General features: G+C 33.3%; 1 protein-coding gene across 2 annotated transcripts in view; it reads left to right on the top strand.

Moving 5' to 3' along the window:
- The window catches only part of LOC114334661 (arrestin domain-containing protein 1-like), a 46,394-nt gene extending 24,571 nt beyond the window's left edge, over nt 1-21,823 (top strand). The window contains exons 1-8 of one of the 2 annotated variants that reach the window (XM_050645315.1): nt 165-280; nt 7,258-7,372; nt 10,077-10,187; nt 11,941-12,149; nt 13,071-13,253; nt 19,285-19,470; nt 19,721-19,814; nt 21,219-21,823. In XM_050645315.1, the coding sequence (XP_050501272.1) occupies nt 7,270-7,372; nt 10,077-10,187; nt 11,941-12,149; nt 13,071-13,253; nt 19,285-19,470; nt 19,721-19,814; nt 21,219-21,265 (933 nt within the window). In that variant the 5' untranslated portion in view covers nt 165-280; nt 7,258-7,269 and the 3' untranslated portion in view covers nt 21,266-21,823. Of the gene's footprint in view, nt 1-164; nt 281-7,257; nt 7,373-10,076; nt 10,188-11,940; nt 12,150-13,070; nt 13,254-19,284; nt 19,471-19,720; nt 19,815-21,218 lie in introns of those variants that run through there. The other variant, XM_050645316.1, reaches the window with a different exon arrangement.
- The last annotated feature ends 611 nt before the right edge of the window (nt 21,824-22,434 follow it).

Raw genomic sequence — 22,434 nt, 5'->3', positions numbered from 1 at the left:
TTAGAGAAATTGATCGACTTCCTTTTGCTTAGATAGAAAAGGAGTTTAAAATTATACATATATCCGTGAGATGTTTATTGAACTTAAATTACGATTATTGGCGTATGTGCCTAATTTTATCTTTGCTATCTTTTGAAAGTTGGATTTAAACTGAGTTTTTGATTTAATTAGTCAATCTCACCTATCAATGGATGTGTTAATTAACTGTTTGAAAAGTGAAAATTCATTTTCTTTTAAACAATTAGTATCTTCCAAGACTGAACTTTTGTTTGAGTAAAAAGTAAGTATCTGTATAAAGAATTGTATTTAAAACTATTCTTTAAAATCCGAAGTATGAATTTTAACTATTTATAATGGGAAATAAGCCACAATATTATTAAAAATGATTTTTATTAACGTTTCGAAGTATGTATAAGAATCAGGATTGTAGTCGTGTTGTCGCACGTTTGTGCCATTTTTTCTTCCTATTGTTCTTGTTTTAAAATTTTATTTCAGTATTATTGTACCGACGTTCTTTGCATATCTCTATTCTCTATTTCTTCTCCGGCTATTAGGCATAACATACAATTTTTATATTATATACCTCCAACAAGGGTTATTTTAAGGGTTGAAATATTATGATAGTATATAATATATCCTAAAGCATAAAACAATCATTATTTAACTAATAAAAATTAAATGTTGCCCATATTAAAGTTTAAAATGTTATTTTATAATTTTTCACGCTTAAAAACCAAAAGCATACAACGGCTCAATATAGAAAATGAACTAGAGGGTGAATTGAGCATAATCCCAAATTTTTGTACAAATCGATGCCGGACGAAAAAATTACGAGGTTTTGCCTATATCTACTAATATTTAATTTAGTTACTTACTTATTGGCGGTTTTATTTAGATTTTTAGATCATCTAGTTAAGTCCGTTAAATTTGTCTCACTTGATCTTAATTTTTTTACAGTCCTAATATATTGTAACTTTTTTCTGAATAATACCTACATATTTACATATGTTTACCCTTATCTTCTTATCGTTAATGCCCACAAATATTGAGTTTATCATTTTGATTTTGATTATTGTAGATATTCCCTGTAATTCCGAAATTGGAATAACTATTATTTATTTTTAAATAAATCAATAACAGCCCAACACCGAAAGGTACGAATGGGCTTAATTGATTAAATAAATAAAAATAAATCAATAAACAATAGTTTATACCGAATAAATCAAAAACAAAGTTGATTTTTAGACCAAATTAATTTTATTTCTAATCCACATATGTAAGTATACCTACGCTCAACATTCTCTTTGCCTTATCCTTACGCAGGGTCGGCTTCCCTAATTGCATTTCTCCACACAATTCTATCTTGGGTCATATCAATGTTAATCCCCTTTACCAACATGTCCTGCCTTATGGTCTCCTCCCAGGTCTTCTTTGGTCTTCCTCGCCTACTCCTTCCAGGAATCTGCACTTCAGCTATTCTTCGTATTGGGTGATTAACGTCTCGACGTTGAACATGACCAAACCATCTTAACCTATGCTCTGTCATTTTGGCATCAATTGGTGCCACACCTAGACTTCCCCTAATATACTCATTTCTAATTTTATCCTTCTTTGTCACTCCACTCATCCATCTAAGCATTCTCATTTCCGCCACATGCATTCGTTGTTCCTCTTTCTTTTTCACTGCCCAACATTTAGTTCCGTACATCATAGCCGGTCTTATGGCTGTTTTATAGAATTTTCCCTTCAGCTTCATTGGAATTTTTCTGTCACACAACACACCACTCGCTTCTTTCCACTTCATCCATCCAGCCCTAATTCTAATGCATGCATCTCCATCTATTTCTCCATTACTCTGTAATACCGATCCTAGGTACTTAAAACTATTGCTTTTCACAATCATTTCACCATCTAAAGATACCATTTTATTTGTAGTAATTCCATCTTTAAATGAACATTCCAAATATACTCTGTTTTTGTCCTACTAAGTTTTAAACCTTTTTCCTCCAGAGCTTGTCTCTACTGTTCCACTTTTTGTTCTAAGTCTTTTTCACTATTTCCTATTAACACTACATCATCAGCATGCATTAGGCTGTTGGAATTCAACTTTATTATTTTTGTTAAGTGTTAGAATACACATGTGGGGTCTCTCTCTTCATGGCTGGGCCAATTCTCCGAATGCATTAGGGCGATAAACTTTTACCTAAAATTGCACATGTTACAAGGGATGTGAATGCCAGAACTGTATGTTAGTGTTAGTTCTGCGTTCGATAAGTAGTCTAGAAGAATATCTCGTTGTAGAAACACGTATCTTAATTTCTTTGTATATTGTAATATTACGGTTTTTCGGTTAAAATAAATAGTCTGTTTAGTATTATTTGTACCTTTTATTATCTACTATTTCTAATAGGTTCTGGGCTCAGTTACGTTGTTAGCTCACCTGTATTAAGATAATAATTAAAAGTGTACAGTCGCGAAATTTTCGTGTTAACCGAATACATAATGGCGGAGAGTGCGAAATATAACGTCGAAAAGTTGAACGGCAAGAACTATCAATCTTGGAGTTATTTAGTGAAAATGTTACTCATCAATGCTGATCTATGGGAAATAGTTTCGAGTGAGTTACCATTAGAAGCAGATCGAAGCAGTTCTTGGAAAAAACAAAATGATAAGGCTTTGTCAACTATAGCCTTACTTGTTGACGTTAATCAATTAGTGCATATCCGGAACAGGGAATTCGCGCGCGATGCGTGGATAGCGCTAAGGGAGTATCATCAGAAATCAAGTTTGTCTAGTATGGTGTTTTTGTTAAAGCAAATCTGTAGGCTATCGCTAGAGGAGAATGGTGATATGGAAGCACACATTAGTTTATTCCTAGAATCGTTGAATAAACTGGCCGCCTTAGGGGAAGAAATTAAGGACAGGTTCTCAGCAGGAATTTTGCTGGGAAGTCTTCCAGACTCATACAGTTTTTTGATTACAGCGCTGGAAAGTAGGCCATCGAGTGAATTTACTCTAGAATTTGTTACGAGTAAATTAATAGATGAGTACAGGAGACGTCAGGGAGCTTTGGGAAGAAATCAGGAGGAGTCGGTGATGAAGTCAGTATACGAGGGTAACAAAAATAATGGTACTGCAAGGGCAGAAGCAAGGCAGTGTTATTTTTGTAACCGGAAGGGCCATTTTAAACGAGATTGCTTTAAGTACAAAGCGTTTAAGAAGGAAAAGGCCAATAAAGTCACTGAAGGTACTGATGATGCATGTTTTATGGTCAATTATAGCTCAAGGGACGGAAAAAGGGATTCTGCTTCGTGGTATGTGGACTCAGGAGCTTCGAGCCACATGGTTAATTACAAAGGATTCTATACCCAATTTGACGGTAGCAGAAAAGGCGTTGTAAGTTTGGCGGAGAAAGGGCAATACTCCGAGGTTCAGGGTATAGGAACAGGACTTATTGAGTGCGTGACTGGATCGGGAGTGGAAAATTTAAAAATCGACGAAGTGTTGTATGTGCCGGGATTAGACTCAAATCTGCTTTCGGTGAAAAAGCTAACAAGTGCGGGACATAATGTGCAATTCGATAAAAACGAGTGTAAAATCGCTTTACACGGAAAAGTCGTCGCGAGTGCGGTGCCTTCACCGGACTTATACAAACTTTCAACTGTGGACCATGGATTGAGTGCTTTGGAGCACTCCAGCAACTGTCAACATGCGTGGCATAGACGGTTTGGACACAGGGACATGGATGCAGTCAAACACTTAATGGAAAAGAAAATGGCAGTCGGGATTGATATGACAGACTGTAGGATTAGGGAAACTTGTGAATGCTGTATGAAAGGTAAAATTTTACGTAAGAGTTTTCCAAAATTTTCTCATAGCAATACATTTTATATTCTTGACTTATTACATTCGGATATTTGCGGGCCCATGAAGACTGTTACTCCAGGGGGTAAACGTTATATTTTGACTTTAATTGATGATTTTTCTAGATATACAACTATATATTTATTAAATCATAAAAATGAAGCGGTAAAATGTATAAAAGAGTTTATAGAATTTGCGAGTAATCAGTTAGGTAGGGTTCCAAAAGTAATTAGGTCGGATAGGGGTGGCGAGTACGTAAATAATAATTTAAGGGAATTTTTAAAGGGTAAAGGTATAAAAATTCAATATACAGCGGGGTACTCTCCAGAACAAAACGGGGTTGCAGAAAGAAAGAATCGATCTCTAGTTGAAATGGCTAGGTGCATGTTAATCGATGCGGGTTTAGCAAAGAAATTTTGGGGGGAAGCGATAGTGACAGCCAATTATTTGCAAAATCGATTACCTACTAAGTCGAAAGAAAAAACGCCCTATGAATTGTGGCATAAAGTAACACCGAATGTGTCGAATTTGCAAATATTTGGGTCTACGGTTTATAGCCACATTCCCAAAGAAAAAATGAAGGATAAATTTGATCCAAAAGGTGAGTCACTGATATTTGTAGGTTACTCTGATGAATCAAAAGCGTATAGATTGTTAAATGTAGATACAGAACGTATTACAATTAGCCGTAGTGTGGTGTTTTCCAAGAGAAATATATGCGTCGAGAAAAAGGAGGCAAAAAGTGAGGAAATATCCATTGGGTCCATGATGGAACGGGAAAAAATAGAGCCAAACGACGTAGAAGACAGAGAGGTTGCAAATTTTGAAAACACGGAGGAAATAGAAAATTCTAAGGACACATCTAACACGTATGAGAGCTTAAGTTGGGAAGAATCCCATGACGATGACGGTGATTCTAACTATCAATTAGATACAGATCTCGATATAGAGAATTCAGGTGATCGTAGATCTAGCAGAGTAAATAAAGGTGTTCCACCTGAGCGCTACATAGCAAAGTTGACAAAATTCCAAGAAGAAGAACCAAGAAACTTTAAAGAAGCGCTTGAAAGAACTGATAGTGAAAAATGGAAGCAAGCTATGCAAGAGGAAATCACGTCATTATGGAAATTTTTTTGTAAAAGCAATATTGATACATGTTTATATATCAAGGTAATAAATAATGAAAGGGTTTACGTACTTATATACGTGGATCACATTTTAATAGCAGCAAAGGATACACAGGTAATAATTGATATATTTGAAGAGAAACTAAAATGTAATTTTTATATAAGGAGTTTGGGATTATTACAAGATTATTTAGGTATGAAGATTGAAATGTGCGATAAAGGGATATGTAGTTTAAATCAGGCCAGTTATATTGACAAATTGCTGAACAAGTTTATGATGAAAGATGGAAAAGAGTTCAATATACCGCTGGATGTTGGATACTATAAGCCTAGCAGAGAAAAGCCGGTGAAAAACAGTGAAATATATCAACAACTGATTGATGGTTTATTATATATTGCGGTAAATACTAGACCGGATATATTGGCAAGCGTCACCATACTAAGTCAACAGAATAAAAATCCAAAAGAAGTAGATTGGAACGAAGCAAAGAGGGTGTTAAGATATTTAAAGAAAACTAAATATAAAAAGCTTATTTTAGGACAAGAAGGAACAGATAATGCATTATACGGCTATGCAGACACTGACTGGGCAGAAGACAAGGTGAACAGAAAATCCAATAGCGGGTATATATTTTTATTACGGGGTTCGCCTATAAATTGGGGATGTAGAAAACAGAATTGCGTGTCTCTATCATCAACTGAAGCAGAGTACATAGGATTGGCTGAAGGATGTCAGGAAGCAATTTGGTTAAAACAGGTTATAAACGAATTTGTGGGTTTAGAGCCGGAATTAGTTATATAGAAAAAGGGGTTGTTAACTTTAGGTATTGTCCTACCGAGGATATGATAGCCGATATGTTGACTAAACCGCTGAATAGGGTTAAGTTAGAGTACTTAAGTAGTAAAGGGGGTCTGTTTGACTAATTCAAAAATAATTTTAGTTGCGAGGGGATGTTGGAATTCAACTTTATTATTTTTGTTAAGTGTTAGAATACACATGTGGGGTCTCTCTCTTCATGGCTGGGCCAATTCTCCGAATGCATTAGGGCGATAAACTTTTACCTAAAATTGCACATGTTACAAGGGATGTGAATGCCAGAACTGTATGTTAGTGTTAGTTCTGCGTTCGATAAGTAGTCTAGAAGAATATCTCGTTGTAGAAACACGTATCTTAATTTCTTTGTATATTGTAATATTACGGTTTTTCGGTTAAAATAAATAGTCTGTTTAGTATTATTTGTACCTTTTATTATCTACTATTTCTAATATAGGCACTATGGAATGCTACCCGGTAGTTTCGCTGTTATCTGGTCCAAAATTAATGAGAATAAATAAGAATAAGCACCGAGCCTTGGTGCAATCCTACTTTCACCTAAAATTTATCAGTCTCTCCCAAACATGTCCTAACACTAGTCGTTATTCCCTCATACATATCTCTCACAATCTTTACATATTCGCCAGGGACTCCTTTCTTATTGAGTGCCCACCATAGAATCTCTCGAGGAACTCTATCATATGCTTTCTCAAGAGCAATGAATACCATATGAGCGTTGGTCTCTTTATTCCTGTATTTTTCCATCAGTTGCCTTACAATGAAAATTGCATCTGTTGTTGATCTGCCCTGCATGAAGCCAAATTGATTATCGGATATTTTGGTTTCTTCACGTATCCGTATATCAATTACTCTCTCCCATATTTTCATGGTGTGGCTAAGTAGTTTTATAACCCTGTAGTTTGTACATTGTTGTATGTCTCACTTGTTTTTGTATATATACTGTATATATACTTTGTATATATATTTACTAATATACTGCTTTTCCATTCGTTTGGCATTTGTCCAACTTCCATAATTCTATTAAATAGACCTGCTAGCCAACTTATTCCTGTCTCTCCCAATGCTCTCCATACTTCCCCAGGAATATCATCTGGTCCGACTGCTTTTCCTTTCTTTATTTTTTGAAGCGCTTGAGCCACTTCCTCGTTTATCTACGCTATTCTGCTAAGTATACCTACGCTATTCTGCAAAATTAATGCACCACCTTAAATGTACCATAAGTAAAGCTTTTTCCTCTGAACCATTGATTGGATTTCGATGATTTTTTAATTATAGGTATATGTATTTCTTATAAATTACTGTAAAATTCAAAGTTGTGTGTTTTCATCTTATTTTACAACACCCTGAGGAATTTATTAGAAATAAAAAACATCTCTAGATTTGTTTTTAAAAATAGTTAAAACATGGTAACATAAACGTTTGTATTTTCAGCAACATCAAAGAATGAGTTGCAAAGTAATATTGGACACCACTGGCCCCGTAAACCCAGGGGCGACAATATATGGAAGAATTGAATGTATAGTAAACACCGAGCAATTTATACGAGGTATGATTTTAGAATAGGTTGAAAATTATTTATTAAATTTTCAAAAGCTCTTACGTTTGGCTCCTCTATTCGGGATATCGCCATTAATATACAGGGTGTCCCGAAAAGATTGGTCATAAATTATACCACAGATTCTGAGGTCAAAAATAGGTTGATTGAACCTCACTTACCTATATATAATATTGCACACAAAGAAAGTTACAGCCATTTGAAGTTACAAACTGAAAATCGATTTTTTTTCATATATCGAAAACTATTAGAGATTTTTTATTGAAAATGGACATGTGGAATTTTTATGGCAGCAGCATCTTAAAAAAAAATTAAAGTGAAATTTGTGTACCCCATAAAAATTCTATGGGGGTTTTGTTCCCTTAAACCCCCCAAACTTTTGTGTATGTTCCAATTAAATTATTATTGTGGTACCATTAGTTAAACACAATGTTTCTAAAACTTTTTTGCCTCTTAGTACTTTTTTGATAAGCCAGTGTTTATCGAGATATTTTGAATATTTGTCGAATCCACCACATATTTGTATATGGTTAAGTATGATTATAGACACCTGTTAATAAATCTGAAAATTTATTTATAACTTACATTTTTAGGTATATTTTGAAAAAGAAGCCACATCTCAATAAAAGGTGACTTATCAAAAAAAGACTAAGAGGCAAAAAAAGTTTTAAAAACACTGTGTTTAACTAATGGTACCACAATGATAGTTTAATTGGAACGTACACAAACATTTGGGGGGTTTAAAGGAACAAAACCCCATAAAATTTTTATGTAAATATATTAAAAAAGAAGCCGCATCTCGATAAAAACTGGCTTATCGAAAAAATAATAGGAGACAAAAAAAGTTTTAAAAACGTTGTGTTTAACTAATGGTACCACAAAAATGAATTAATTGGAACGTACACAAAAGTTTGGGGGGGTTTAAGGGAACAAAACCCCCATAAAATTTTTATGGGGTGGACAAATTTCTCTATAATTTTGTTTTATGATGTTCCTGCCATAAGAATGCCCCATGTCGATTTTCAATAAAAAATCTCTAATAGTTTTCGATATATTGAAAAAAATCGATTTTCATTTTGTAACTTCATAGGGATGTAACTTTTTTTATGAGCACATTTGTACTAAGGTAAGTTAGGTTCAACCGAACTATTTTTGACCCCAGAATGTGTGGTATAATTTATGACCAATCTTTTCGGGACACCCTGTATTATGGATGCAAGTAGATAATTCTCGAACTTACTTTCTCCTAATACCCAGATGATATCGGAGACCCTAAAGCTAAGAAAATCAACATTTACACAGATAGCCAAGTGGCTATTCTGGCAGTAAAGGATCCACTCACGAAATCGAAACTGGTGAGTAATTGCAAAGATGTCCTCAACAACCTGGCAATAGACAATGAAGTGTCTTTAATATGGGTGCCGGGTCGTGCATGGGAATGTACGAGCAGATACGTTAGCAAAACAAGGCTCGAGAGAAACCTTTGAAGGCCCAGAAACTTTCTGTGGCGTCACTAAAGATGCTACGAAAAACGAAATTCAAAAATGACTGATAAGGAATCATCAAAAGAAATGGAGAGCCACTCAAGGGCAAATCCAGACTAAAAAAATAATCAAGAATATTGATAAAAAACTCTCGAACAATTTGATGAACCTCAATAAACGAGAGTTTAAAACGGTTGTACAGGATTTATATTAGCATCCAAAAAAAAATAAGAGTAATATCCATATCGATTTAATTTTTAAAGTCTCAAGCAAATATTATTTACATGTATTGTTTGGATTTCGTAAATAGATGACATTGCTTCTGCAATATAGGCCACTCGTTTTGAAAACAACGGAGTCAGCAATTATGTTACTATTAGTATTTTCATGGTCATGGTCACATTCAGGTGTAGTCAATCATAACAAAAACGATTGCGATTTATTTATAGATACGGAGAAAGAAGAGAGATTATTCATTATTCAGAAACCGCTGTAGTTAGAGTAGTGACATTATTCATCCCGACACCAACCAACGGCGTAACCACGATGACCCTAAGGGGGGTTACAACTACTGGAGGGTCGCTGAGGGGTATGGAATAGTAATGGTGACTACACATTGCCGTTTAAAAAACTACCCATACATACAAACTAGGTAAGGTGATTGAACCATGGTGTAGAAAGTGTGAAATTGAAGAAGAGATTGTCATACACGTACATTGCATTGCCATTGCAATACAATGAACCAGAAGAGAACCACAAACTACCAATAAGGAAACTGTTGGCCTTTGTTGAGGCCACAGAACTTATTAGAGCTTAGGAAAAACAAGATCTGGTAAAAAGTCATTACGACTAATAAGTGCCAGAGACTAACGAGTCTTGCCTGATTTAAGAAGAAGAAGAAGAAGAATCGATAGTTATGAACGTTTTACTAAAAACTTCTTGGTTTAAAACACGTTGATATAATATTAAACTAAGAACTGTTATGTACATTATTTATTGCATATTGTTTTGATTTCTGTTTTTACTTGCTATTTGCAATTTTTTGCAATAATTTTGTTATAGGTAGGTACTATTGCCAATATAAAGCCAATTATTTTCAGATTAGTCTACGAAACAAATCTTATAACTGAAATTACTGCTGTGTAATATTTAAATTGCCATTTCATATTATTTCATAATAATAAAGTAAATTTTTCTTTATCTTGTTTTAGAAATAAGGTGTAAATTAGTTGGCAATGAACATACTAGCATTAAATCGGCAAAAGATACTTTCGAGGGACACAATGAATTTTTAAATCTTAAAATGAGCTTAATCGGAGAAGGTAAGTCGAATACATTTTTGTATAATATAATTAAGAAAGTGTGTTTTATATATTTACAGAATAAAAATTTAAAATTCTATTAAATTCAGTGACAATTACAATAGGGGACTTGCATAAAATTTTAAATTCGAAAAAAATGCTATAAATCACAACATAACATAATTTAAAACTTATATCAAAGAAAAAAAGTTTTTTTTGTCTTTCGTTTGGCCCCTAACGACCAATAAAAATTCAAATTATCCCAGATGCCAGCCAGTCTAAAACGCGCCCTCATTGGTCGTGACGTCATATAATTGTAGCATTGGATGTCCTCGCCATTAATTCAATAGGTTTGGCATTCGTTTTGACACTGACACTCAGTTTTATAAATATTTTGATAGTTTTTCCAACCTCAACAAACAGGAATTATTATTAAAGTAACATACAATAAATGTCATTAAAATATAAATATAACCATAAACATAAATAAAGTATAATTATGTGGCGTCACGGGTCGTCTGAACTATTTTAAATACGCAGAACATTTTAAATTTGTACTTCTAAGTTATTATGAGTTTTTGAAGAGTGAAATTTTGGAAATCTAATTTTTAAACAAAACTGAACATTATTATGTAATATGAAAGGTTGTTCAGTTTTTATGTGCGACAAATAGTCTTACATTTTTCGCTGTATTATTTATATAATTCTGATCAATACTTCTGATATCCTGATTAATAATTTCTACTCCCATCCACCCCAATCCGATAGATACACAAACATTTTTGAATTGCAAGAAAGACTTTCTCTTGACTGTTAACCGTCGTAGGCGACAGTTCTCTCTGCTGTCTCGTGCCAAACTGTAAAGATGCAAATTGTGAATCTCTCTGAAGCAGGGCAGCCGAGAGAGATGAGCGGGCCCCGGTAAAAAGTGAAGGGCGGGCCCCCGCAAAAAGTGAAGGGCGGCCCCGGCAAAAAGTGAAGAGCCAAAAAAATTGTTTAATTTTTATAAAAACAAAATTATTAATAATAAATAATAAGAAACATTTCAAATATAAATTTTGTTAAATTTTGATTATATGTATTTATAATAGTGAAAATATTTATAATACAGGTGTTTTTCGAGTTTTCTGATCGGCAAAAATGTCTGTAATTTTGCAAATTCGATTTCGCAAATCGAGGTCATAATACTAAATATAACTGAGTATTATATAACTGAAGAGCAAAAAAAAAACGGGAAAAATTACGTCTTTGGTCCGGTCGACGCCGGGCCCCTTACATCGCCGGACCCCGGTAAAATGTACCGGCTGTACCGCCCTCTCGGCGGCCCTGCTTTGAAGGCAAACGTTTTATCTCCTTGTGAAATAGTGTAAAACGCCAACAGTGACGTGTAAACGTGTATCCGCAAAAACAGACAGAATATACATATCGATTTTTTCCACCACCAATCACCGCTTATGAAAACCTACTATGTACTTTGGCTACCGCGAGTGTATGTGCGGATGATGGTAGTTTTTTAGATATTGCCTGTATAACATAGCCCCTTTCTCAATCTCAATCGAAGGACAATCCATCATGAAATAATGGCACTTGATGAGTAATGACTTAATTTTGTATGTTTATGAATCTAAATATTTTGCCCTTTTCTTTCTTCTTTTTTCTTTATCTGTAATGCCAAGATCAGTAAAATTTTCGATATAATAATCCAAACAAAGTGAGTGGAAATAAAAGAATTGTTTTAAATTTTAAAATATTAACCTAAAACTTTACGTTTTAGGTACATTGGAACCTGGTCAACACGAGTATCCATTTTGTTTTACCATACCCAAGGATCTTCCTAGTTCTTTCCAAACTGAATATGGTTTTGTGCGATATTTTATAAAAGCTACAGTCGACGTTCCTTATGCTTCGGATTATATTGATGAAGTAACTGTACCTGTTACCGCCATAATAGACCTTAACAACATTAAAGAGGAGCTACAAACGGTAATTTTTCATCAAATAAAAACCTAAAAAAAGACTAGGTGGGTGTTTAATATGTTGGTCTGCATATATATTTGAATCGGTGAGTGAAAGAACAATATAAACGCCAAAAACGACGTTTTGAACTGAGATAGCCAAAATACGTCTAATAGGTTAATGCATCACTGGGTAAAAGAACAGTATAAACACAACTCTCTGCGATTCCATATCGACAGGGCAATTTGGTAGATGAGTGAAATAACCATATACGTGCAACGCTTATACTGTTCTTTCGCTGCTTATACTGTTCTTTCACTCAATGACATTACGTCGTCGCGCGCCACTTGTAATCATGCAGGATTCATTTAGTGATTGACAGTCAAAGGTTAACAATCTTGCATTCCATGCATTGTTAATAAATATTTCTAAACAAAACCAATAAAATGTAGTTTCAGAATTGTGTTTTTTGTAATTGTGTGAAAGAACAGTACATGTACACGATACATTTTTGCAAATATCTTTTTTCTGGACTTTGTTTTAATAAATTTTATTTGGTCATTTAATAAATAAGCACAAAAGCTACAACTTTACAATGCATGAAAATATCAAAAAACCACTAGATTTTTGTTTAAATGTTTTTTTTTTAATTTTCTTAAAATGACAATTTTGGAGATGTACTATTCTTTCACTCACCGATTCATTTATTATACATTCTCTGTCCCTTTTCTTTAAAGGGCACTACTTTTTACTTATTTATAAGTATAAAGGTATAAGGAATATTCACACCTCGTCTGACCTGCCATTCTGTGACACGTGTTTCGCTATTATTAGCTTATCAGACAGAACTTGCTGGTAAATACAAGGGGAACGTGAATATCATTTTCTTGAATCGGCCATACCTTACTTCAATTTGCATAAAATTTAATCAAGTATTTGTATTTTTAGAAACCTGTTTCGTTTCAAAATGAGAAGACCGTGTGCTGTTTATGCTGTGCCGGTGGCGAAATTTCTATGACTTTGCGCTTAGAAAAGGACGCATTTATCATAGGAGAAGAAGCAAAAATCATAGTAGACGTTTCTAATATGTCAAGAATCAGCATAGAAGAAATAAATTTAACACTTACTAGGGTAGGAATGAGTTATATAACCCGTAAGCAAATATCTTATATCAAATTTAATTAGTATGGTGTATTACACGAATATACGACTGTTTTGGATTATCGCGACAACGAATATTTTAGTGTGCAACATAAGAAGTACGAAAGTATTTTGCTCTAATAATTACTCCAATAAACAACAATATAATTTGCAATTTACTTTCGTTTTTCATATTTTGCACAGTAAAATATTCGTTGTCGCGATAATCCAAAAGGGTTGTGTATTCGTGGAATGGGGTATAATAGAAACTACTATAAATATTAAAGTAACTTATTAGACAAGGCGAAAAATGCGGATTCGTTGGAAAAAATATTCCCATAAGATTTTTTTGCATAATCACATTTGTAATTTGAGAAAAGTGGTCCAAATTTTTTTTTAACAATTTTTTTAATCAAATTGCAAAAATTATTAGGTTCTTTAAACTTTAGACCATTCTGGACAAAAAAGGTCTCTTGTAATTTTTCTCTAAAGTTGATGGTTTTCGAGTTAAAAGCAATTTAAAATTTGAAAAACGCAAAAATGGCCATTTTTAAGACTTAATAACTCGGTTAAAAATTATTATTATGAAAGTCAGAAAGTGACTAAATCAAAGTTTAAAGCCCCTCCTACATGATCCTGAAGAAATTTGTGTAATTAATTTATTACTAAGCTGTTATTTTTATAATTACGTATTTTTTATGGGAAATAAGCCACAATTTTACTAAAAAATGAATTTATTAACGTTTCGAAGCCCAAATCGGGTTTCGTTGTCATAACAACGAAACCCGATTTGGGCTTCGAAACGTTAATAAATTCATTTTTTAGTAAAATTGTGGCTTATTTCCCATAAAAAATACGTAATTATAAAAATGCCACAAGGAAATAGCTTCAGAACAACTGTTATTTTTAATTATTAACAATAAACCGTAAGAGCGTATTGACGCGGCTGTAAATGTGAGTGCGAGTAAGATGCCCCATTGGACTGCCGGAATGGCATCTTTTTCGCACTCACCATAGACGGCCGCTTAATACGTGCCGGCGCTCATTATTATTACTTAAAAATAACAGCTTAGTCATAAAATTATGACAAAAATTTCTTCAGGATCTTGTAGGCTTTAAACTTTGATTTAGTCACTTTCTGAAATTCATAATAATAACTTTTAACCAATTTATTAAGCCTTAAAATCGCCATTTTTCGTTTTATTTTTCAATTTTAAATTGTTTATAACTCGAAAACGATCAACTTTAGAGAAAAGTTACAAGAGACCTTTTTTGTCCAGAATGGTCCAAAAAACCTAACAAAAATTTGTACGGGCCAAAAATATTGATTTTTGTAATTTGATTAAAAAAAATTGTTTAAAAAAAATTGGACCACTTTTCACGTGGGCGACTTCTTGAACCTTATTCTGGGATGTCTCACGAATGTGATTATGCAAAAAAATCTAATGGGAATATTTTTTCTAACGAACCCGCCGTTTTCGCCTTGTCTATATATTAAAATTGACATCATAAATCAAATTAGGGATACAGTGTGGATGAATATTTTAGACCAGTACCGAGATATAGGCCTAAGGTAGCTCTACAGATGGTCATCTGCCTATGAGAGGGATGGAGCAGAGAAAACATTCAACTCAAGCTACAGGATTATACCTGGAACATAGAGGGACCTAAAACTGCATAAGAATGAAGTGTAAAGGTTGTATCCATTATACAGGGTGCCCCGAAAAGATTGGTCATACATTATACCACAGATTCTGGGGTCAAAAATATGTTGATTGAACCTAATTTACCTTAGTACAAATGTGCACATAAAAAAAAAGTTATAGCTCTTAGAAGTTACAAAATGAAAATTAATTTTTTTCAATATTTCGAAAACTATTAGAGCTGTTTTATTGAAAATAGACGTGTGGCATTCTCATGGCAGGAACATCTTAACAAAAAATTATAGTGAAATTTGTGCACCCCATAAAAATTTTATGGGAGTATTTTTCCTTAAACCCCCCTAAAGTTTTGTGTATGTTCGTATTAAATTACTGTTAAAGTATTATGAGTTAAACTTTGTGTTTAAACTTATATTTTTAAAACGTTTTTGCCTCTTAGTACTTTCTCGAAAAGCCAGTTTTTATCGAGATATTTTGAATATTTTTCAAATCCACCACCTATTTGTATATGGTTAACTACGATTATAGAGACCTGGTAATAATATGAAAAATCTATAATTAACATTTTTTTAAAATATGAAAATATACTAAGAGGCAAAAAAGTTTTAAAAACACTGTGTTTAACTAATGGTACCGCAATAAAAGTTTAACTGGAACGTACACAAACATTTGGGGGCTTTAAAGGAACGAAATCACCATACAATTTTTATGTAAACATATTAAAAAAGAAGCCGCATCTCGATAAAAACTGGTTTATCGAAAAAAGACTAAGAGACAAAAAAGTTTTAAAAATAGTGTGTCTAACTATTGGTACCACAATAATAATTTAATTGGAACGTACACAAAAGTTTGGGAGGGGTTTAATGGAACAAAACCCCATAAAATTTTTATGGGGTGCATAAATTTCACTATAATTTTTTGTCAAGATGCTCCTGCCATAAGTATGCCACACATGCCTATTTTCAATAAAAATCTCTAATAGTTTTCGAAATATTAGAAAAAATTGATTTTCATTTTGTAACTTTAAAGGGCTATAACTTTTTTTATGTGCATATTTTTGTACTAAGGTAAGTTAGGTGCAATCAACATATTTTTGGCCCCAGAATCTATGGTATAATTTATGACCAATCTTTTCGGGACACCCTGTATAAATCCATATAAATCGCCACCGATTGGATCGGCGTCAAGATCGCCCGGAGCGGCGCTGACCCTCGGCGATCCAATCGGTTGAATCGGTGGCGGTTTATATGTAGGGGAGGGCATGCCGTATCCACACGGAGCACGGATCACCACCGTAATGAATACGTACCTTAAGAATATAAAGTGGGGGTGAAAATATAAATATTTCTATTTCACTAGCAGAATATATCTCTGTATTACAGGCTGAAGTTAATGCAACCTTGGATTTGCAAGAAAAATGAACATGAGAATTTTGAATTTAAACGAGTTACTATATGCAAAGATAATCATAGAAGACTAGTGTAAAAATGCCGAAAATAACTCGATATACTGGCGGGATATAATAGTGTCACACTATATGGATGCCAGGTCATTGGAGAATGTTGTCAATGAAAAAGCTGAGGAACTTGCCAGTTGCCAGAAGAGGATCAGCTACAAAATACTTGGTCCAGAGCCGTGGTGCCAAAAAGCATCATCCACAATCGCAACCGAGTCACTGGGAAAGTATACCTGTGTAAACTTCCTTGCTAGACTTGCGCCAGTCAAGAGAAACTTGCATACAAGAGAGCTGTGATATGAAGACTTAAGCTGAAAACTTTGTAGCAAAAACCCTGTATTAGTCAATATCTTGGATGTTTGCAGACACTTTTTAGAGAAAACCAAGTGACTAAAAATATTTGGTACTAACCCACTGTATTTGTACAAGCTGGTACAAGACTTTGGAATTCGGTATAAGGCTCGGTATAAGGTAGTATTAAGTAGTAGAAACTATAGGTTTGTTCCAACTCGATACAAAACCGTTCTTGAACGGTTACAAGTATGCACAGTAACGAGAAATGTGTTACTGCTCACAATGATTTGTTATTGCGCATGCGCCTAAAGATTCAAGAACGGTTTTGTATCGAGTTGGAACAAACCTTATTTGTTAAGTGTGTATACGTCGAACTACTTAATTATATACACTAAGCATCAAAATTAACGCACCACCTTAAAAATGGGACATTTTTTATGTCTCGTATTTCCTAAACCTGTTGTCCGATTATAGTGATTTTTTAATATGTTATAGCTTTATTATTCAAGAATATCGATGTAATAATATTCTTGCTAAACAGGTAAGTGTCATTGAATACCGGGTGTAACAATGAGAGTGTGTTTTTTGCTCAAAGTTCGGAACAACCTGTGGAATATTCCAGTGTATATAAAATATTGAAATTAAAACTCAACTGTAGCCTTAGGCTTTCTTAATATTTTGCTTTTTGATTCATTCGTTTATGTTGGATAATAAAAAAATTAGGTACTTTAACAACTAGCAACGTTCTTCATCAATACAGGGTGTTTCTAAATAAGTATGACAAACTTTAAGGGGTAATTCTGCATGGAAAAATAATGCGACCGTTTCCGAGATACGGGATGTTGAATTTTTTCTTACAAACTGACGATTTATTTATTGCTCTAAAACTGGTTGAAATTTCCAAATGAAGTTTGGTAGGTTTTAAGAGGTAGTTGTTGCGCATTTTTGACATACAACTCAGAATTTTATATTCACCATTGGCGTGCATACGGGTAATATGACCCGTATGCGCACGCCAATGGTTAATATAAAATTCTTAATTGTAAATGCGCTATAGCTACCTCTTAAAACCTACTAAATTTCATTTGCATAATTATATCAACCGGTTTTAGAGCAATAAATAAATAATCCGTTTGTAAGAAAAAATTCAACATCCCGTATCTCGGAAATGAAGCATTTGCGGACATTATAAGGCAAACGGTCATTATTTTTTTCATGCAGAATTACCCCTTAAAGTTTGTCGCACTGATTTAGAAACACCCTGTATTGATGAAGAACGTTGTTAGTTGTTAATGTACCTAATTTTTTTATTATCCAACATAAGCAAATTAATTAAAAAGGAAAATGTTAAGAAAACCTAAGGCTACAGTTGAGTTTTAATTTCAATATTTTACATACGCTGGCATATTCCACAGGGTGTTCCGAACTTTGAGCAAAAAACACACTATCGGTATACACTCGGTATACATTGACACTTACCTGTTTAGCAACAATATTGTTACATCGATATTCTTGAATAATAATCTTCTTCTTCCTCTTTATAAGCAATTCTGCTTGTTCATTGGCGGATTGATACCTCTATGGAAGGTTGTCACTCCATCTTTTGCGCGGTCGGCCGATACTTCTTCTACCGATTGGTGATTTATCTCGTACTATTTTGACCACACGTGTCTCCCCCATTCTGGTTATGTGGTTGTTCCATTCTTTTTTTTCTATTTAGTGTCCATTCGTTTATACACTGTACTTTCATTGTCTTCTAATATCTTCGCTCCTCTTTCGATCTCTCACTGTATTTCCAGTAATTCTTCTCAGTACTCTCATCTCTGCCGTTTCTAGTAGTCTTTGTGTTGTGGCTGTATCGGGTCTTGTTTCTGATGCATATGTCATTATTGGTCTTACACTGGCTTTATAAATTCTTGACTTCATCTCAGTGTTAATGGCTGCGTTCGGACGACCATAGCGACTGGCTGTCAGCAAAAATCGGCTAAGTGGTTGTATCCAGCCGTGATAGGGAAAGCTTAGTAAATCTCTCAGCGGCTGATTTCCAGCGGTGACGTCTGACAGCTACTGCTGGCTCAGCTGTCCAGCCGCTGTGGTCGTCCGAACGCACCCAACATGTCGGTGTCGCCATAGTGTGAATAATGCTGTAACATATTAAAAAAATCACTCAAATCGGACAACAGGTTTAGGAGATACGAGACATCAAAAATTTCACATTTTTAAGGTGGTGCATTAATTTTGATGCTTAGTGTATCTATATGAGAAAAAGATCAATAACTCAAAAGATGTATTGTTTTGACCTATGGTACCTTATACAAAATGTATCTAGAATTTTACGTAGAACCTAAAAATGCAATAATATACAGGGTGTTTCATTTAAAATAACAAAGTTGCGGTTTACTTACAGTATATCCGGAAGTAGCATGTCTATAAAAATATTTTCTTCAAGTTCCTCATAACTAACTTGTAATCCCCATAAATATATTTTCAGAAACATCGTATAAGCAAGTGTAAGTAGTTTCCGATATATAGATAGTGTAAGATCGTCGTCAAACACCCTGTATATCATGTAAATACTTAATGTAAATCAATAAAAAGATTTGTCTTTTAGATAATGGAGTTTAAAACACAAGGAATAAGATATGAAAAAACAAAGGAGGTTTTGGTCACTGAAACCGAACTAGGTGTCGGAGCACATGGACAGAAAACATTATTCATTACTCTTAAAATTCCTCAATCAATTGTCATACAAAATTTAGTTAAATGTAATTTAATACAAGAGTATTTTAGGTTACGAGTAAGTAAGTCTGAAGGTGGAATTTCTATGATGATTGAAACGTCTATACCAACGATATCGAATCATAGGGGCTTTAGTATAATTGATAGTAAGCAATTATACCGTTAAATTACATAATATACCTACTGTAATATAACTATCCATATAATCGCATACCTTTACTAGTTTCAGTCTTTACATAGAAATTCCACTTCTAATACATTTAAAAAGATTATCAAGAAAACTAAATGCATTAAATAATATATTTCAGGTTGAAGCTGGCCTCTCTTTGCTCCATCGGAATCTTATCATTGATACATTCATAAAGTTAGGACATGTTGCATTGAATACTACAACAAATTTAGGTAATATTTTTTCTTTTATTATTAGGACAATTTAAAAAAAAATTAAGTGCACGAGATAACTAAAAATTCTGACAGTTAGTTAATTATTCTATCTGAAGATAATCAACATTTCTTTCTCAAAAATTTCTCAACATTTCTGGGGTCAAAAATAGTTCGATTGAATCTAACTTACCTTAGTACAAATGTGCTCATAAAAAAAGTTACAGCCCTTTGAAGTTACAAAATGAAAATCGATTGTTTTCAATATATCGAAAACTATTAGAGATTTTTTATTGAAAATGAACATGTATCATTCTTATGGCAGGAACATCTTAAAACAAAATTTTAGTGAAATTTGTCCACCCCATAAAAAATTGATGGGGATTTTGTTCCCTTAAACCCCCCCAAACTTTTGTGTACGTTCCAATTATTTAATTATTGTGATACCATTAGTTAAACACAACGTTTTTAAAACTTTTTTGCTTCCTAGTATTTTTTCGATAAACCAGTTTTTATCGAGATGCGGCTTCTTTTTCAATATATTTACGTAAAAATTTTATGGGGGTTTTGTTCCTTGAAGCCCCCCAAATGTTTGTGTACGTTCCAATTAAACTATTATTGTGGTACCATTAGTTAAACACAGTGTTTTTAAGAGTTTTGCCTCAAAAATTTTTTTAAGTCACCTTTTATCGAGATGTAGCTTCTTTTTCAAAATATACCTAAAAATGTAAATTATAAATAAATTTTCAGATTATTAACAGGTCTCTTTAACCGTACTTAACCATATACAAATATGAGGTGGATTCGACAAATATTCAAAATACATATCTCGATAAAGTACTAAAAGGCAACAAAGTTTTAGAAACATTGTGTTTAACTAATGGTGCCACAATAATAATTCAATTGGAACGTACTCAAAAGTTTAGGGGGGGGTTTAAGGGAACAAAACCCCATAAAATTTTTATGGGGTGCACAAATTTCACTTTAATTTTTTTTAAGATGTTGCTGCCATAAAAATGCCACCTGTCCATTTTCAATAAAAAATCTCTGAGAGTTTTTGATATATGAAAAAAAAATCGATTTTCATTTTGTAACTCCAAAGGGCTGTAACTTTTTTTTGTGTGCACTATTGTATATAGGTAAGTGAGGTTCAATCAATCTATTTTTGACCCCAGCATCTGTGGTGTAATTTATGACCAATCTTTTCCGGACACCCTGTATATAGGTCGATCGTTACCACTATTCCATCGCACACCCTGCTAATGTATCTATTTCTATTTAATATCCAGTTATTACTATTATTGTAAAAGTGACACAAGTCGCATTACTGTTATTATATTATTCTGGAGGATTTCGACTAAAGAATATAATGTTAGCTTAAAATACGTTGACCGATTTTAAAACATTTAAAATTTTTGTTTTTAGATGAAATAGAAAACATACTTCCTCCGCCATACCAAGAACGTTACTGAATTTTATTATTGATAACATATTAATTTTTATATACAGTGCATTCGTAAAGTGTGGAAACGGTCTATTATCTCATGACTTAATTATTTTCAGAGTTAAAGCTCTGACAGGTCGATTTTTATTTTTAAATTATCATTTTTTTGACGTATAGTCCATAATAGTGACGTCATCGATTTGGGCGTAATGACGTCCTCGATGATTTTTTTAAATGGGAATAGGGGTAGAGTGGTAGCTCATTTGAAAGGTGATTCAATTCTGTATTCAGTAATATAAACATTAACGTCATTATTTATACAGGGTGGCCAAAAAATATTTTTTGAATTAAAATAATTGACGCAAAAAGAAGAATGTATGTAATTTATTTAACTCAAAATACATTTTACTGATGCCACATATAATAAAAAAAATGTTTATTTCATAAATAAACATTGCTTTTCGCTTAAATTAAATGTCAAACAGCCATACACCTGCCTCTTGACAGTTGAACATTTAATTTAAGCAAAAAGCAATGTTTATTTGTCAAATAAACATTTTTTTTCTCTTTTCCGACAGTAGTAAAATGTATTTTGAGTTCAATAAATTACAAAAAATCATAATTTAAAAATAAAAATCGACCTGTCAGAGCTTTAACTCTGAAAATAATTAAGTCATGAGATAATAGACCGTTTCCACACTTTATGAATGCACTGTATAAAAAAAAAACAATATTTAACTGTTTTTATCCAAAATTACAAAGTTGTAAGCACCACTAATACTTAAGATACATATTACCTAAAAGTTAATATTTTGATTTTTTTGTTACTTTCTAAAAAATAATTGTGATATAAATAAATATTGTTTAATTGAAACCCTATCTATCTGAATATAAAAAGTAGAACACATAATTATTGTGGTTTTTGAAATAAAGATATTGTTCAATCACATGCTTTTTATTTAAACCCTAATCTAAGTAAATGATAACTTCAATGTTACCTCCACATGGCACATGCTGTGTGCCATGTGGCACACTGCTACGCGTAGATGGCTTCACATGATACACGCAGATGACTTCGAACAGCCACAAAACATAGGGAAGAGCCTTACCCGAATTAACGGAACATGCAATATGCGCACACAACCTATTTAAATTGGGAAAACGGCCTACGACAGGTAAAACTGTCAAAAAAATTGT

This window comes from Diabrotica virgifera, chromosome 3 (genome assembly GCF_917563875.1).
Source record: "Diabrotica virgifera virgifera chromosome 3, PGI_DIABVI_V3a".
Lineage (NCBI taxonomy): Eukaryota > Metazoa > Arthropoda > Insecta > Coleoptera > Chrysomelidae > Diabrotica > Diabrotica virgifera.
Note: the sequence above shows the minus strand (reverse complement) of the source record. Positions and strands in the feature narration are given on the sequence as shown.